This window comes from Mustela nivalis (assembly GCF_964662115.1).
Source record: "Mustela nivalis genome assembly, chromosome: 12".
In the NCBI taxonomy this organism is placed as follows: Eukaryota; Metazoa; Chordata; class Mammalia; order Carnivora; family Mustelidae; genus Mustela; species Mustela nivalis.
In genome coordinates, this window is record NC_139031.1 from 20,145,704 (window position 1) to 20,164,620 (window position 18,917).

Genomic DNA, 18,917 nt, shown 5'->3' on the forward strand with positions numbered 1-18,917 from the left:
ATGGTGATTGTAACTAAAAGAAACTGCTACACTGTTTTCCAAAGTGGTGGTCCTGTTTTGGACTCTTAATAGCAGTGTGTAAGAGTTCTTGTTTAACATGTGAGCTTGTCAGACTGTTTTTAGCCAGGTAAGAGGCATGTAAGGGGTGCCTGGGCGGCTAAGTGGGTTGAGCCGCTGCCTTCGCTCAGGTCATGATCTCAGGGTCCTGGGATCGAGTCCCACATCAGGCTCTCTGCTCAGCAGGTAGCCTGCTTCTCCCCACTCCCCCTGCCTGCCTCTCTGCCTACTTGTGATCTCTGTCTGTCAAATAAATAAATAAGATCTTTAAAAAAAAAAAAAAAGGCGTGTAATGACATTGCAGGGTAGTTCTAGTTTGCATTTGCCTAATGACATTGAACATCTTTTTATATACTTATTTGCTGCCTGTATATCGTCTTTGGTAACTTCTTCTAGATCTTTTGCATGTTAAAAAATATTGAGTTATCTCTGTATTGTTGAGTTTAAGTTATTTAAGGGGTGCCCCCCACCTTACTGAACTGGCTAGGGCTTCTAGTACGGTGTTCAGTAGGAGCGGTGACAGGGACATCCTTGCCTTGTTCCCAAATTTAAGGGCGAAGCATCAGTCTCTCCACATGAAATATGTTAGCTACTGGCTTAATTTGCAGATATCACTTATTAGGTTAAGAGAATTCCCTTCTGTTCCTAGTTTGCTCAGATTTTTTAAAAAAATCATAAGTGAACGGTTAATTTTGTCAAGTGATTTTTCTGCACGTATTGAGATGATCATATGGTTTTTCCTTTTCTTGTTAATATGGTGGATTGGGTTGATTGCTTTTCAAGTACTGAATCAGCCGTGAGGTGAACCTTGCTTAATCATGATGTAGTATCCTTGTAATATATTGCTGGGTTTGGATAGTCATTAGGGAAATACAAATGAAAGCCACAACTGGATACCCCGTCATGCCCAGTAGAATGTCTGCAATGGAACAGACAGATGATAACAGTTGTTCGTGAGGAGGAGGAGACCTTGGAGGCCTCATACACTGCTCGTGGGTAAGTGGGCATGAAATACGGTGCAGTCACTTTTGAAAACAGTTTGGCAGTTCCTCGATGCTAAATACAGAGTTACCATATGATCTGGGAATTCCAGTCCTGGGTCCATACCCAAGAGGAATGAAAACCTGTGTCTACACAGAAACTTGGACACACATGTTCGTAGTAGCTTTATTCAAATGACCACAAGGTGAACGACCCAAATGTTCATCGACTGATAAGTAGATAAACAAAATGTGGTCTGTCCCAACATGGAGTTGTCACTTAGCAATAAAAAGAAATACAGGACTGACACCTGCTTGAACCTGGGGGAAACTATAGTGGAAAAAGCCAGTCATGAGAGACTCTTCACTGTAGGATTCCATTTCTGGGAAATGTCCAGAACAGGCAGATCCACAGAGACAAAGGCTGGATGGGTGTGTGCCCAGCACACGGCTTTTCTTCTGCTGCGTCTTCCGGGTGAGGGTTTGTGTTAATTCAGTGAAGAGTTGACCTTCATTTTAAACTTGTTGCGCCACAGGCTGCAAATCCCCCAGTAATACCTCTGTCTGCCTCCCTGTTTGGCTGTAAGTCTTCCTTTGCTGCTGGGACCAGTCTGTCTTTCACAATCCCCTCCAGCTGTATTCATCTTTTTTTTTTCCCCTTAAGATTCTATTTATTTATTTATTTATTTATTTATAGATTTTATTTATGTATTTGACAGAGATCACAAGTAGGCAGAGAGGCAGGCAGAGAGAGAGAAGGGGAAAGCAGGCTACCCGCTGAGCAGAGAGCCCAACTCGGGGCTCGATCTCAGGACCCTGGGATCATGACCCGAGCTGAAGGCAGAGGCTTTAACCCACTGAGCCACTCAGGTGCCCCAAGATTTTATTTATTTGAGAGAGAGAGAGAGAGCAAGGGAGAAGATGAGCTGGGGGAGAGGCAGAGGGAGAAGCAGGCTCCCTGCTGAGCGGGGAGCCCAATGCCAGGCTCCATCCCAGCAACCTGGGATCATGACCTCAGCCGAAGGCAGATGCTTAACCTACTGAGCCACCCAGGCACCCCTATCCAACTTATATTTATGTCATACTTGCTATCGCTAGCACTTTGGGTTAGTAACAGGGAGAAGGACATTCTCTGATGTTTTGCTTAAACGTGATTCTTAAAAGGCGTTGCAACCTGGGGCTTGAGGGTGTGGCCGTCATTGGTGCCCAGCCTCTTTTCTAGAAGCTACGCTGGACTTAGCACGTATCCCTGCCCTCCCCAGGGGAGAAGGGCTTTTTTATTTTTCCTGTTCCCTTTCCCAGCTGCAATGGGTTTCCATCGTACCCTCTGGCTAAAAGATTTTTGCCTTTCTCCTGCAGTTTATTTATTTATTTATTTTTAAAGATTGTATTTAAGCAGGCGGAGAGGCAGGCAGAGAGAGGAGGAAGCAGGCTCCCCGCTGAGCAGAGAGCCCAATGTGGGGCTCGATCCTAGAACCCTGAGATCACGACCTGAGCCAAAGGCAGAGGGTCAACCCACTGAGCCACCCAGGCGCCCTCTCCTGCAGTTTAATGCTTCTGTTTCCTCGAAGAAATAGGAGAGATGAATCTGGGCAGGGTCTCATTGGTGGCTGGCATTTTGCTTCTCCAGGTTTGTTGGGTTTCCTCCAGCTTCCTCAGGCTACAGATTTTTTTGACCTTCTCCCGGGGAGTAAGGCTGTTTTCCCCTAGTGGGCCTGGGGCTGTATGGAGTTTCAGCAGTGACTACTGTTTTCTTCCCCTAGCCGGCCGCACGGGAGAACTTTCTCAGGGTTCTCGCCAGGCATCCTCATGAGCTCCTGGTGGGTTTCCTGGCGGGAGAAAGCTTACACAGGGTGGGGGGTCTTCCCGTGTCTGCAGCCCCCCAGGCTTCACAGTAGCCCATCCTCAGCCTTTAGCAACCATATTTTCTTACCAAACCCTGGTCCCGTGCACACAAATGCTTGTGTCCCATTTCTCCCCGCAGTTGCCTGTTGCCACTTTTCAGGAGAGTTGTTTGCCCATGATCTCAGTTCTCCAGTGATTCAAAAAAAGTCATAAATTTTCTGGTTTTTTTCCAGCTTTTTTCTTGGTGTAAGGGTAGGAGCAGTGTTCTTTCTGGCTCTCTGTTCTTGTTGACTGAAACTGGAAGTCCTGGGGCTCTTTTTTAAAAAGATTTTATTTATTTGAAAGAGAGAGAGAAAGAGTTCAGGAGAGCCCATGAGCTGGGGGTAGAAGGAGAAGCAGGGTCCCCACTGAGCAGGGAGCCCGATGTGGGGCTCCAGGGCGATCCAGGAACCCTAGGGTCATGACCTGAGCTGAAGGCAGCCACTTCACTGATGGAGTCACCCAGGCACCCCCTGTGTGTGTGTGTTTGTGTGTGTTTATATGCACACAGATTCTTCGTTTTGATGAAGCCAAATTTATCAGTTTTTCTTTGGCGTGTACTTGTGTTTTGTTGATTGACCACTGCATATAAAATTAGTTCCTTTAACAGACACATATTAAGGCAGAAGATACTATGCTATAGAGAGGTTCACGTAAAAGGCTAGAATTATTGGACCCTTGAACCCAGGCTTAGATTTCCTATCTGAGAAAGGTGTTAACTAATAACTCGATTTCTTTATGTGTATAGGACAGATTATTATGTCTATTTCTTCTTAAGTCACTCTGGTGAGTTGTATTTTCTCAGGAATGTGTCCGTCTAATCTGCTTCAGTTTTATCGGCAATTGCTCATAATAGCTTGTACTATAAATATATTTTATTATTTTTATACCTCATATTTTGTATTTATGCATTCTGGGTTATTTCTCCCTTTGATCAACCTCACCAAAGACTTTACTATTTTATTAGTTTTTAAAGAAAGTCTGGGGGCATCTGGGGAGCTTAGAGGATCCAACTCTTGATCTTGGAGTTATGAGTTTGAGCCCCATGGTGGATGTAGAGATTACTTAAGGAAAAAATAAGTAATGAAAAAATAAATTTCCTATATTAAGAAAGAGAAAATACCTTTTGACTTTGCTGATACTTGCTATTGTATTTTGTTTTCTATTGCACTAATTTCTCCTTTTATCTTTGTTACTTCATTCCTCCTATGGGATGGGGGGGTTTGCAGCTTTCCATTATTTACACTTTTTTTTCCTTCTTCAAGATTTTAGTTTAAAGAGTGAGAGTGCATGAGTGGGAGAGGGAGAAGCAGGCTGAGCAGGTCCTGAGGAAGGACACATCGTAAATTGCAATGCGGCCCATGCCTTCAGCATGCCTGTTCCTGCCGTACCGCCGCCTTTCCGTCAACTCCACCCCGAAGGTCCCAAAGAAAGTAGTTCACGGTGATCAGTTGTCTGAGGCATGAATAAAGCCAGGTTAGGTTTATGTATGTACTATGCTGGAGCCAGGCAGGAGTGGACTGATGTGGGATGGTAGCCCTGTTTAGGGGTGACACTGAGGTATAGTAAGGATAGAAAGTTCTTCCAACAGGGAGGGCTTTATTTTATTATTTTTAAAAATGATTTTATTTATTTATTTGACAGAGAGAAAGATTACAGGCAGGCAGAGAGGCAGGCAGAGAGAGGGGGGGAAGGAGGCTCCTGGCTGAGCAGAGAGCCCGATGCGGGACTCGATCCCAGGACCCTGAGATCATGACCTGAGCCGAAAGCAGAGGCTTAACCCACTGAGCCACCCAGGTGCCCCCAGGGAGGGCTTTAAATGGTACATTTCATGGTCAGTTTTTGTTGTTGATGTTGTTTGGTTTTGGGGAGGTTTTTTTGAAGGCAAGCTATATTGAGGTGAGGATCTGGCCAGATTCACAGGCAGAATCTAATGATTTTGGGAGAGAAGCTTAAGAACTTAGAAGAAACAAGAATAGAGAATCAGTGCAAGGAACTTTAGGGAGGAGGCATATGGATGGATATCTTTTTTTTTTTTTTTTTAAAGATTTTATTTACTTATTTGGCAGAGATCACAAGTAGGCAGAGAGGCAGGCCGTGGGGGAAGTGTAGGCTCCCTGCTGAGCAGAGAGCCCGATGCCGGGCTCGATCCTATGACCCTGAGATGTGACCTGAGCCGAAGGCAGAGGCTTAACCCACTGAGCCTCCCAGGCGCCCCTGGATGGACTTCTTCAGATAGATCTGGAATGCAAGGATTTTTATCGCACTATTTACACTTTTTTTTCCTTCTTCAAGATTTTAGTTTAAAGAGTGAGAGTGCATGAGTGGGAGAGGGAGAAGCAGGCTCTCCCTGAGCAGGGAATCTGATGTGGGGCTGGATACCAGGACCCTGAGATCAGGACCTGAGCCAAAAGCAGACACTTAATGACTGAGCCACTCAGGCATCCCACACTTTTATCTTGCTCTTGATAATCAGATAGGTGAGATATTCATTGTGCCTGTCAGGTAGCTTTTTTCTCCAGAGATAGTGACAGAGATAGCGAGAGCACAAGTGGGGAGGAGAGGGAGAAGCAGGCTCCCTGCTGAGCAGGGACCTGGATGCAGGACTCGATCCCAGGACCCTAGGATCATGACTTGAGCTGAAGGCCGACGCTTAACCAACTGAGCCACCCAGGTGCCCCCTAAGCGTGATTCTTTAGCTATCTTAAGTGATTCTATTAGCAAAATGATTATTAATATTCTTTTCTCCTGGGTGCTTGGAGTTTATTTTCCACTTGGTGGAAGGCACGCAGTTACAGGGTGTAACTGCTTGTGTGTGGCTTGGATAGTAAAGAATGGGGTTTTCTCAACTTCCTTTTTGGTGTTTTGCTGTTTTGATATAAAAGAACCCAACTGCAAAAAAAAAAAAAAGAAAGAAAGAAAGAAAGAAAAAAAGAAAAAGAAAAGAAAAAAGAACCCAACTGTTTCTGCTCGCTGCAGCCTGCCTGGTCTACAGGGAGAGGAGGGTAAGGGAGGGGAGTGAAGGGCCTCTGAGGAGCCTAGTGGCTCCTGAAACCTGGTGGCTGGTGGTGGCGACTCAGGATTGGGGCCCGGTGTTGGCTTTGCCAGGCTGGCTACCAGGCTGCTTCCCCGTGGTTTCCGGAGCCAAGTCACAGGAGATCGTGCTCCTGCAGGCGTGGGGAGAGTCCACGCCTTCTGGGGACTCTAATGTTGTAGCCACGAATGAGAGAATAGACTTCCCCAAAAAGAAGCTTGCACGCCAGCAATCCGATCGGCCTTGGGGAAACCGGGGTGGTGAGGGATGGCTTCCCCGGGACACTGTGCACTTCCGCAGGAGCTGTTACTGGAAGTGGAGCCCAGGCGGCGCCAGTAATAGCTGTGGGCGGCCGCTGTAGTCGTGGGCTGGCAGAAGCCCGGGCGTGTGCTCGTGGGTGGCGGGGACAGGGATGCTAGGCACAGAGCCCATTTGCAGAGGAGACCATGGAAAGCCACTCCTCAACGGAGGTGCGCCCAGGGCTCTGTTTTCTGTTGGAGGCAGACGGAACTGATCTCTAATGTTTGAAATGAAGAACCCTGGTTTTTATAGTGAAAAAGTGGGGGTGGGAGAGCAGATTGGGAGGGTGAAGAGTGTGCTCCCTGAAAGATGTGTTCAAGCCCTAATCCCCAGTGTTTAGTGCCAGCGAATGTGACTTCATTTGGAAATAGGGACTTTGCAGATATAATCAAGTTACAGTCATCCTGGGTTAGGTTGTGCCGGGTCGGGGGAACCCTATATGCAAAGACTAGCGTTCTTCTAAAAGGGGAGACACGCGGGGGAGAGGCTCTGTGATGACGGAGCCTGAAATTGAAGGGATATTGCCGCAAGCCAGGGATACCGAAGATCACCGCAAAGATGCAAAGACAGATTGTCCCCGGTGCCTTCAGAGGAAGCATGGCCCTACCGATTTTGAATTTCTAGACTCTAGAACCATGATAGAATACATTTATGTTGCCTTAAGCCACCCAGGTTTTGGTCATTTGACACAGCAGCCTTGGAAACAAATACATATTTCGTTCAATGTACCTGTGGAAAGATTCAGTCCTGGGAATTGGATGCGCAGCCGGTTGTGTCCTCCACTGTGGTGACTTGACCCAGGTCACAGGTTGCTGAGCCTTGAGGTGGGATGGTAGTGGGCTTCTCCTGAAGAACACGCGGTTATTAGCCCGTGTCCGAAATGCCTTTCGTTAGGTTATTCTGATTACCATGCTGGTCCTGCCATCCAGTATGGCATTACTAGCCCACCTCTTTTCCTAGAAATGGAATTCTGTTCTTGCCTGTACTGCTACCCAAGGAACCTAGTGTCCATCCCCACTGGAATCCGCGTTACCGCCTATAGCACACCTGGCAATGAAGAACAGCCACAGTGATCTCTTAGGATATGCTACTGGTCTCCTCAACAATATCCCAGATTCGGGGGGCCTGGGTGGCTCAGTCGTTAAGCCTCTACCTTCGGCTCAGGTCGTGATCCCAGGGTCCTGGGATCGAGCCCCACATCGGGCTCTCTGCTCGGTGGAAGCCTGCTTCTCCCTCCCCCACTGCGCCTGCTTGTGTTCCCGCTCTCGTTCGCTCTCCCTGTCTATCAAGTAAATAAATAAAATCTTTAGAAAAAAACCAAAATAATATCCCAAATTTAATCAAATCCAAGATACTATCAATGAATTGTAAGATGATCTATTATTTTATGAACCACTTAGGAAAAAAAAGACCACTGTCAAAATGGGACCTATAGTAACTTATAAAACATCCTCAGGGGTGCGTGGGTGGTTCAGCGGGTTAATGCCTCTTCTTTCGGCTCGGGTCATGATCCCGGGGTCCTGGGATTGAGCCCCACATCTGGCTCTCTGCTCAGCAGGGGGCTTGCTTCTCTTCCTCTCTCTCTGCCTGCCTCTCTGCCTACTTGTGATCTCTGTCTGTCAACTAAATAAATAAAATCTTTAAAAAAAAAATCCTCATTTTACAGACCTGAACAGATGTGCGTCTTAGAACTCATGAAATACAGTATTTTTTAAAGCCTCGGTGAAGCAGGTGTCATTGGAGCTTTTCTAACAGAAAAAGTGTAAGTGAGCAGATTATACATGATAGACATTTATTTGTTTATTTATCCATTTGTTTATTTTAAGATTTTATTTATCCATTTGTCAGAGAGAGAGCACAAGCAGGGGGAGCGGCAGGCAGAGGGAGAAACAAACTCCCCACTGAGCAGGAAACCTGATGCGGGACCAGATCCCAGGACCCTGGGATTATGACCTGAGCCAAAGGCAGATGCTCAACCAACTGAGTCACCCAGGTGTCCCGATTCTTCTTCTTTTTTTAAAAAAAGAAAATTTACTTATTTGAGAAACATAATGAGAGCGAGCAAGCGCACATGCAAGCAGGGTGGGGGAGGGACAGGGAGAGGGAGAGGGAGTCGGAAGCAGACTCCGTTGCCCAGTGCAGAACATAATGTGGGGCTCCATCCCACAACCGCGAGACCATGACCCGAGCTGAAACCGAGAGTGAGGCGGCTTAACCAACGAAGGCACCCAGGTGCCGCCGTGATACTCCCCCGTTCTAACACTTCTTGCTCTCTTAAGATTTCGGATTTCGTCTTACTCGTTATTCCAGGAAATTTGGGGGAACTTAACTGTACTTAAGGCAGACTACCACTGAGTGCAGGTTTCAGTTCACCAATGAAGAAAACGTGAACTTGTACTTCTAACTGCTTAAGTCAGCACATTGACGCCAAACTCTCTCGTATGCAGACCCATGTTGATAAATTCAGCCTGCTCTGCTTCCCATCCTTGATCTAGCTCACTCCAATTGTATAACCACACGTGTTTGCTAGAATCGTGCCAGACGCTTCTGTGTGTAAGCCTTCTCCTGGGGCAGACTCTGTATTTGACTTTCCGGGGCGTACTGGAGTCTGACTGTTGTTACAGGTTTGGAAAAGGTGAAGGTTTGAAGAGGTGAGGAGATGTGGCTTTCTGTGTCCTTGAGCTCAGGTGAGCCTATGGCAGCGTTTTCAAGCAAGGTGGGAGCTGCCGCAGCAGACAGGAGAACAGCTCAGGGTACCAGCGATGAGTTCTGTTGCAGACTGAGACTTCCAGATACTGGGGTTCATCTGCATTTTCTCATATGTCACCATTCCAATTCCCAAGGCCCTTTTTTCACATAAAAGACCTGGTGAAGCTGTGAATTAAACTAACACTGTAATTTGGCAACTCATGGGATCAAACTTCTCCTTTTGTCTTTGGTCTTCTCTGCTTTCCGGCTGCAAACAATAAGATTCCTTTACTATAGTCTCAGAAAGTCTCAGGTTTTCAGTCTGCCTTTTCTTTTTTTTTTTCCTAAAGATTTTATTTATTGATTTGACAGATATCACAAGTAGGCAGAGAGGCAGGCAGAGAGAGAGAGGAGGAAGCAGGCTCCCTGCTGAGCAGAGAGCCCGATGCAGGGCTCCATCCCAGGATCCTGGGATCATGACCTGAGCCGAAGGCAGAGGCTTTAACCCACTGAGCCACCCAGGAACCCCCCCCCTTTATTTTTATTTATTTTAAAGATTTTATTTATTTATTTGACAGACAGAGATCACAAGTGGGCAGGGAGGGAGGAAGGGAAGCAGGCTCCCCGCTGAGCAGAGAGCTTGATTCGGGACTCGATCCCAGGATCCTGGGATCATGACCTGAGCCAAAGGCAGAGGCTTTAACCCACTGAGCCACCCAGGCACCCCCTGCCCCATTTTAAAAGAAAGTTTGTTTGTTTGTTTTTAAAGATTTTATTTATTTATTTGACAGACAGAGATCACAAGTGGGCAGAGAGTCAGGCAGAGATACAGGGGAGGAAGCAGGCTCCCTGCTGAGCAGAGAGCCTGATGCAGGGCTGGATCCCAGGACCCTGAGATCATGACCTGAGCCGAAGGCAGAGGCTCAACCCACTGAGCCACCCAGGCGCCCTTCAGTCTGTGCTTGGATAGGAGGATTTAAGAATGAGAATTTGTTCTTTTTCTAAAGTGAGGTCTATGCCCACTGTAAGGCTTGAACGTTATTCTCTTTCTTTAAGCCAGTTTTCATTGGCTTAAAGAAAGAGATTTTTATCTCTTCTAGGGGATATTTGGCAATATATATTTTTGTTTTTCACAACTGGGGAGAGACGTGTGTATATGTTACTCACATCTGCTGGATAGAGACCAGGGATATTGTTAAATATCCTACGATGCATACAACCTCCCATAACAAATAAACATCCTAGCCCAAATAATGTCAGTAATTCTGGGGTTTTAGGAACCCTGTTTTAAGCTGTTCACCATAGTGCGAAGTAACCACCCTATTCCGCATTCCCTAATTACTCAAATGTGCTGGTATTCCCCTCAACAATCTCTTTTGTCAAAAAAGTATGCCCAGTGAGAGGGAGCACTGCTATTTTATGACTGCTAAGAAGGAAAAACCACTGACAAACCATAATGGTACATTGATTTTTTTAAGTGATTTTTTTAAAGATTATTTGTTTATTTAGAAAGAGAATGAGTTGAGGAAGGGACGTGAGGAAGGAATCTGAAGCAGACTCTCCGCTGAGCAGGGAGCCTGAAGCGGGGCTCAACCCCAGGAGCCCGAGATCATGACTCGAGCCGAAACCAAGAGTCTGACGCTTAACCAACTGAGCCACCCAGGCGCCCGTGGTACATTTTTTTTTTTAAGTTTTTATTTATTTATTTGACAGAGAGATCACAAGTAGACAGAGAGGCAGGAAGAGAGATGGAGGGGAAAGCAGGATCCCTGCTGAGCAGAGAGCCTAATTAGGGGCTTGATCCCAGGACCCTGAGACCATGACCTGAATTGAAGATAGAGGCTTAACCTACTGAGCCACCCAACCCCCACCTCCTCCCCCATACATTGATTTTTTAACACACGTCCTTTTATGCATGCCCTTCCTACTCTTGTCAGCGAATACCCAAGCCACTTCATGGACATTTCATTCCAGATGACAGATGATAATGTGACTGCTTCTCCACAAGATGCCATAGGACACTAGAGTCGTGTCCTCTTATACTTGCAGAATTCTGCCTTTAACCCCAGTAAGCCCCAAAATGAATCCTTGAAGTCCTGTTGCTTACAACCACTCCTGACATAAATTTCTGCTTTTTAGTAGCAAAGTTGTGTGTTTGTGTGTGTGTGTGCACATGCATGTGTGAAATATACTGGGTTACTGTGTTGCTTATGGAGGAACAGGGATTGCTGGAGACCACATTTTGGGCGACTTTTAATCACCCAAGTTAGGCTATAGCAGTGGTCCAAAGAGGGCGGTACGGCTCAGCAGTGCCAAGCACCTGGTGCTGGAGTTTTGGCTGTGGATACTCTAGCATCACCTCCACCGCTGCTTGCCCTTGAGCATGAGGTCATGGTTACTGCCATCAGAGTTCCTCGTCATCTACTGCCTCTTCACTCAGTGGCTGGGATCGAAGTGTCTAGTTTATGACAGCTTAGCACATGCTTGTGCTCTAGTCACAAGGGAGGGTGGAAAGGAAGTATCTGTCACCCTTAGTACCTATAATGAGCAAGGAGGAGACCTACTGCTGTCATCAACGTTTTATTATGTGGGGGGTTCCCCAAATAGAGAAAAATGGCATAGGTTCTGATTGGCTACAAAGAACAAAGGTCCATGGGATGCCTGGGTGGCTCAGTTGGTTAGGCGTCTGCCTTCTGGCGGAGTCATGATCCCGGGGTTCTGGGAACAAGTCCTGCATCGGCCTCCTTGCTCAATGGGGGGCCTTCTTTCCCTCTGACCCTCCCCTGGTTTGTGCTCTATCTCTCTCTTTCTGTCTGACAAATAAATAAAATCTTAAAAAAAAAAAAAAAAAGAAATGGTAAAGGTCGACTACATTCTTCCCACCACTTTCTCCCTTCTGCTCTGGACGGAAAACCAGAAACAATCCTGATTCCCCTCGCGTCCTCACTTAGGAATACATTAATAGTTGATTCTGTCTCCAAAATATAGTCTTAAAAAGTAAGCTCTTCCCCCAGTGTGGGGCTTGAACATACGGCCCTGAGATCAAGAGTCACAGGCTCTACCAACTGAGCCCTCCAGGTGCCCCCCAAATATAATCTTTTTTTTTTTTTTTTTTAAGATTTTATTTATTTATTTGACAGACAGAGATCACAAGCAGGCAGAGAGGCAGGCAGAGAGAGAGGAGGAAGCAGGCTCCCTGCTGAGCAGAGAGCCTGATGCGGGGCTCAATCCCAGGACCCTGAGATCATGACCTAAGCTGAAGGCCAAGGCTTTAACCCACGGAGCCACCCAGGCGCCCCCCGCAGATATAATCTTGACCCATTCTCTTTTTGTCTCAGTTGTCAATAACTTTGTACAGCTGTCATCCATCCCATCTGGATCACTGACTTCGCCTCTTCCTTCCCATTTCCACATGCTCTCCCTCCCAGTCCACAGCCTCCAAAGCAGCAAGTGTGTTTCTTTGCAGATCACCCTATAAGACTTCTTTGCTTAAAACCTTCAGTGGCTTCTTTTTGCGCTTAGAATAAAGTCCAGAATCTTTATTTTGGTCTCTCTAAGGAGGGTGATGTTATGTCTCATTTTACTTGGGAAATGACTTTTTTTTTTTTAAAGGTCAATGGTAGGGGTGCCCGGGTGGCTCAGTGGGTTGAAGCCTCTGCCTTCGGCTCGGGTCATGATCCCGGGGTCCTGGGATCTAGCCCTGCGTCGGGCTCTCTGCTCAGCAGGGAGCCTGCTTCCTCCTCTCTCTCTGTCTGCCTCTCTGCCCCCTGTGATTTCTGTCTGTCAAATAAATAAATAAATCTTAAAAAAAAAATAAAGGTCAATGGTATGAGAGGTATCGTTTTTAAGAGTCTCCTTTTAATCTCAAAAACGTAGGGGTCTGGACAGTAAGTTCCTGGCCTTCTACCTGTGAAGCCCCAACTCTCTGAGTCCCACTCCCTGCCACCCTCACTCATTAAACTCCATCCACACGTGTCTTCTCTTAGCTCTCTCTTTGCAGGTTCTGTTCTTCTACTTGGCTTGCATTTCCTCCCGCTCTGTGCATAGTTCTTGTTACCCTTCAAGCCTCAGCTGAAGGGGCACTTCTGGGAAGCGTCTCCTCACCTCCCTGTCTAAACAGCTCCATCCTCCGTTCTGTGCATGTCTCCTGTTCATTTGCCCCATACAGTCTTCAGAACTCGATGTTTCATTGTTCTGTCCCACTTGTTTAATTCGTGTCTTGCGTACCAGGATGTAAGCACCCCGAGGGTATGGATTATATGTGTCTTACCATTGTATCCTAGGGCCCATACTGAAAAGTTCCCTTCATAAATAACTGTTAAACAGATTAATAAAATTAATAAAGCCTTCCCAGCCTGAGCTCCTGCTAAGGTGAAGCTACCATGCTGAACGGAGTCTAAGCACTCTGACCTTCTTTTCCGTGGCATGTCTCACAGTCGTCCTTAAATAGCAATTTGTGTCTTTTTTTTTTTTTTAAAGATTATTTATTTATTTATTTGACAGACAGAGATCACAAGTAGGCAGAAGGCAGGCAGAGAGAGGAGGAAGCAGGCTCCCTGCTGAGCGGAGAGCCCAGGACCCTGGGATCATGACCTGAGCTGAAGGCAGAGGCTTTAACCCACTGAGCCACCCAACAATTTGTGTCTTGTCACTGTTCTCAGTTTCTCCTTCTAAATTTTACTTCCTGGGGAACAGAGGCATGGCTCTTTTGTCATGCCTACAACAGGACAATTCAGTAGGCATGAGTCCCTATGCCCCTCCCCCTGCTTGTGCTCTCTCTCTTTTTGTCTGACGAATAAATAAAATCTTTAAAAAAAAAAAAAAAGAAAAGCTGAGTCTTCTGCAGTGTCACGTGGCTGGGAGCTGGGGTGAAGGAGGCAGAGGGGACCTTGGTGGCCGCCTCTGTGGTGGCATATGGAAAAGAATAAGGCTGTGCGCCTGGAGCGGGGTGGGGGGAGGGGGCAGGGCACTGGCCGCAGGCTTCCCCGTGCCAGGGGATTGCCAGGCCTGGTCCTAGTCGTCCGCAGAATCTCCCTTGATGTCCTCTGCTTCACTCTTGTTGGCCAGAGAGGCCTCTTGAACTTGAGAGAATCTGGGCACATAGAAGACCCAGGCCTTCAGCCAAGGCAGATGGGAGCAGGGCCTCTAGATCTGAGGAAGAGCAGGAGAACGTGTGGGCAGAAACGCTTTCAGTAATGCCCTAACTTGCTTCTGTGCGGTCTTTGTGAACAGGATCATCTAACACCGGAGAAGCTACAACCGCCAGAACAGAGACAACCGCCGGAACAAAGACAACAGCCAGAACAGCGACAGCCGCTGGAACAGCGACAGCCGCCGGAACAGCCACAACCGCAGCTCAGCCCCTTGTAGCACCGGCAGCCGGTATCGAAGGGGGGACTCAGGTGAACGATCCTGGATCAGGCACAGCCGCAGCAACCACTGCGCAAGCGACGACGGCCGCCGCCACCAGCAGACGATCCCTAACAGCACCCAGCGGCTCAGGGACGACCACAGCCACAACGCCAACCTCCGCGGACAAGGATGGGAAGGCCTCCAGCAACCCCACTGTAGCTAGTGATGGCTCAGAGGATGGCCAAGGTTTAGACAAGACGACAGTCTCCTCAACCACTCACCCCGTGAAGCCCGAAGCCACCGGCAGCCCGGCAGCCGGAGCGGGAGCCGGGGAGGCCCACGGTGGTCCCGCCAGCAGCACGACCCCTGGGGGCGAGAAACCGGCTGCTGCTACGCCTGCAGACGCGCCCAACACCTCCAGCCCCGCTTCTTCTCTTCCTGCCAGCGCCGCCCCAACAAGCCCTCACCAAGCAAGTACAAGCCCTGGTCCTTCGAAGCCTCCGGTGAGCCCTTCCGACAAAATTCCCACGGCAGCTCCCAGTAGTTCAGGCACGAAGGTGGGCCCCAGCTCCACATCTCGGGGGACACTTCCCACAGCAAGTAAGTCATGCCTTTTTCTTTCTTTCTTTCTTTCTTTCTTTCTTTCTTTCTTTCTTTCTTTCTTTCTTTCTTTTTCAAGATTTTATTTATTTATTTGACAGAGAGAAATCACAAGTAGTCGGAGAGGCAGGCAGAGAGAGAGAGGAGGAAACAGGCTCCCTGCTGAGCAGAGAGCCCCATGTGGGACTCGATCCCAGGACCCTGAGATCATGACCTGAGCCGAAGGCAGCAGCTTAACCCACTGAGCCACCCAGGCGCCCTCTTTTTTTTTTTTTTTTTTTTTTTTTTTAAGTTAAGTAGGCTCCACACCCAACCTGGGGCTTGAACCCTTCACCCTGAGAGCAAGAGTCACGTGCTTCTCTGAGCCAACTAAGCATCCCAAGTATTGCTCTCCCCCCCCACCCAAGCAAGAACCTTCAGAATGCTTATGTTCTATCCAGTTGCTAAGCTGGAAGACGGAATTCATGCTGAGGGTTAAATTCTGTGAATACAGCACCTTCACTCGGGGCCAGGTTCCCCCGTACGTGACAGGCGCTGGCCAACACTGCTGGGTTCTTCTGAGGAGGGGCCAGTGTTCTGGCCTGCCCAGTTGAACACAAACAACCCAGCAGTCTATTCATGGGTAAGACTTGGGTGGTCGCCGTTGGTGGGGCAGTAGTACTCCAGAACAGTGTTTCTCAAATTAGCAATCACCAGCAGGAAATATATTTTATGTAGTTTTACACCATGATCCAGGAATACAAACGAAGAACACACACGTAACAACACGTGTAACTGATAATAATAGTTTCACTGACCAGGGTTGATTCTTCCTGTATGTGATGGGCCCTAATACTTCCTACTCCATCCCATGTCCTTGGTTCCCTTAAAAGTGCTGATCTTTTTTTCTTTTTTTAAAATTTATTTATTTAACAGACAGAGACCAGAAGTGGACAGAGAGGCAGGCAGGGAGAGAGGAGGAAGCAGGCTCCCTGCCGAGCAGAGAGCCAGATGCGGGGCTCAATTTCAAGACCCTGAGATCATGACCTGAGCCGAAGGCAGAGGCTTTAACCCACTGAGCCATGCAGGCGCCCCTAAAAGTGCTGATCTTAACCCACTAAATAAATTTTAAAACCCACGGGTGGATCATGGGCCTCACGATCATGGACCGATGGCAGATCTATGGAATCAGAATTTCTCTGTGTGGACCTGAGTCGGGGACCCCGGAGGTGGTTGGAATGTGTACTGGTGCTCAGTGCACCTGCTTCTCCTGCAGGTGGTCTCATCCTGCAGTCAGAGCAGGGGCTCTGAGCTGGATACACCTGGATTCAAGTCCCTGATGGGCCGCTTCTTCACATGTGACCTTGGGCAAATTATCCGGCCCCTCTGAGCCCGGTTTCCTGATTTATAAACGAGGTTTATTTATGGTACCTTCTTCGTCAGGGTGTTGTAAGGATTAACTAAGAAAGTAAGCGTGGGGGTGCTGAGGACAGACCCCTAGATGGAGTGCCCGTTGAGTGTTAGCTGTTGCTGCTGCGTCACTGGCATCGGGGCTCACACTGGCTTGCGCAGTCTGACCCACCCTGGAATATGGCACAGGAAATGACTTCATCTGTTTGCTTCTTCTAGCTTGTGGGCTCGGTGGGGGGTAAGGCCAAAGAAGCCCCAGGAACTAAGAACAAGAACAAGGGAGACTGCTATCTGCTTTTTTTTTTTTTAATTTTTATTTATTTATTTGACAGAGAGAGAGATCAGTAGGCAGAGGGGCAGGCTGAGAGAAGAGAAAGCAGGCTCCCTGCTGAGCAGAGAGCCAGATGATGGATCCCAGGACCCTGGGATCATGACGAGCAGAAGGCAGAGGATTTAACCCACTGAGCCACCCAGGTGCCCCAAGACTGCCTTCTGCTCTTAAAGGTACCACTCATCTTTTCTCAGAGCCTTTGCTTTCCTAATTACAGCATCACTGGTTCCCTTACAAGGAGATGTGCAGAAATCCAGCGTGATGCCAGCTGTCATTGGGACCTCTTCGTCCATCCCTGGGACCTCTTCCTCCACTACTGGGATCCCTTCTTTGGAGACTTCGCATCCTGCAGGCCCTTCATCAGGACCTGTGGCCACGTCTCCTGTCGAAGGATCCAGAAGCCCCAGCACCCAGTTGACTTCAGTTGCCCCCCGAGTCCCCAGCGTCCCTCCTTCTTCGGCTCATGTGGATGACAGGGTACTTCCAGCAGGGGTGGGACAGATATGAGAGCCCAGCCTCAGATGGAAGGGGCTCTAAAAAGTGTTTCTACCCGCCCTTCTAGCCCAGAGCCCCTGGCAAGGGCTGCTGGGAACTGTCCCCCATTCACCCCCTCTCCCTGACTTTGCCAGATTCTGGCTTAGACAACTGGCCAGCCAGCAACACACCTGGCTATAAAACTCTGTGCAGTGACACCCCCCAGCTTCTTAGGAGCTCCTTCCTTTGTGTCTCCCACCCAGGGGGGAAAAAGGGAGGGGTCAGGGATGGGACCCTGCCAGGCTCAGCCTGAAGCTGAATCCCAGTGCCTGCTTCTTGTAGATAAAGTGCGAATCTCCCGGAGGGCTAACTGACAAGATGCTCATCCTGAACTTGACGAAAAGGAGCCTCTGTGTGAGTATCCTGTCAGTCTAGGCTCCACCCTGATCGACACCCCCAAACTGTGGTTTAGCAGCAGGGGTAGGGAAGGTAGGAGGGCATGGAGTGTTCCTTCTGAAAACGTACTGAGGAATGTGTTCACTCTCCTGCCCCTGCTCTTTCTGTGGTAAGTGGCCCCTTCCAACTGCCAGACAAAGTGAAGTTCAGACTGCCCTAAGTCAAGTCCCACAGGGCTGCTGCGGGGCCAGAAGGCCCCAGCCCAGGTCTCCCGGGCTTGCACTGTGTGAGGATTCACATGTTCTCCGAGTCTGGAGACCTCCTTCCTAGTTCAGGCTGTGGTTTAAGCTAAGTTGATCTCTTTGGCCTTCAGAGGCCCCAGTTGAAAACAAGAGGCTCAGTTAGCCAAACTAAGGTTCCCTGTTCTGATAATCTGGGGTTGTGTGTCCGCGGGTCCATGGACTCATCTGACAGTCTCAGTGGAAGAATAGCGTGGACATGGACATGATCTCTCTCCAGCCTGTGGAGTCAGAGCTCCTGAGCATCGGGGCAGCCATTGCTCCTACTCGGGGTGTGTGTGTGTGTGCTGGGGTGGGAGTGTCTGCTTGTGCACCCGGACATTTGGTTGGGAGGGAGCGCTGTGTTGGCAGGGCGGTGGGGGGCGTCAGTTGCTGTTGCCACTCTCTAGTCTTTGAGGATTATGGGTGGCTCATGGCTGCCCTCTCCTGGTCAGTGACTACTTTTGAAAACACCCCCTAGGAAATAGAACTGAACTATAGGGTTTCTTTCTTTTTTTTTTTTTTTTTAAGATTTTATTTATTTGACAGAGAGATCACAAGTAGACAGAGAGGAGGAAGCAGGCTTCCTGCTGAGCAGAGAGCCCGATGCAGGGCTCAAACCCAGGACCCTAGGATCATGACCTGAGCCGAAGGCAGAGGCTCAACGCACTGAGCCACCCAGGCGCCCCACAATAGGGTTTCTAAAGGATGGAGAACTTGGCTTTATAGCATTTTAATGCCACCTGTATTTTTTTTTTTTTACAGTTCTTTTCTTCTGGGTGCCCATTTTGCTAGAATTTTCCAAAAGCATACATTTAGACTGTATTTTTCAAGGGAACAATGTTGCCCTGGGGCTGGGCTTATTGGACAAGGCAGGAATCACACTGATGCATGCCCAGCCATCCTCACACTCTCTTTTTGGGCTAAAACGTGCCAGGTTGTGAGACTGGGTGGGAGAAGCATTTTTTCTGTGTGCCGTAAAAGCAAGGTTGGAAGCCCTGGAGCCCTGTCAGTGAGAGGCAGAGGAAATAGTAAGCTTAGGAAATCCCAGAGAGAAAACTCAGGATGGCTTGGGGTCCTGAGGTGAGCCATGCCAAGTCCTTTTCTTCACCTCTGTACCCTATTCCAAAATCAGGTTAGAGAAACACAGCCTG

The 18,917-nt window shown here is 48.3% G+C and overlaps 1 protein-coding gene across 1 annotated transcript in view; it reads left to right on the forward strand.

The window, feature by feature from the left end:
- Positions 1 to 18,917, forward strand: part of PODXL (podocalyxin like) — a 50,859-nt gene that overhangs the window by 25,503 nt on the left and 6,439 nt on the right. The window contains exons 2-4 of the mRNA XM_082694004.1: positions 14,176 to 14,895; positions 16,833 to 17,092; positions 17,432 to 17,503. Coding sequence (XP_082550130.1) covers positions 14,176 to 14,895; positions 16,833 to 17,092; positions 17,432 to 17,503 — 1,052 coding nt within the window. The remainder of the gene's footprint in view (positions 1 to 14,175; positions 14,896 to 16,832; positions 17,093 to 17,431; positions 17,504 to 18,917) is intronic.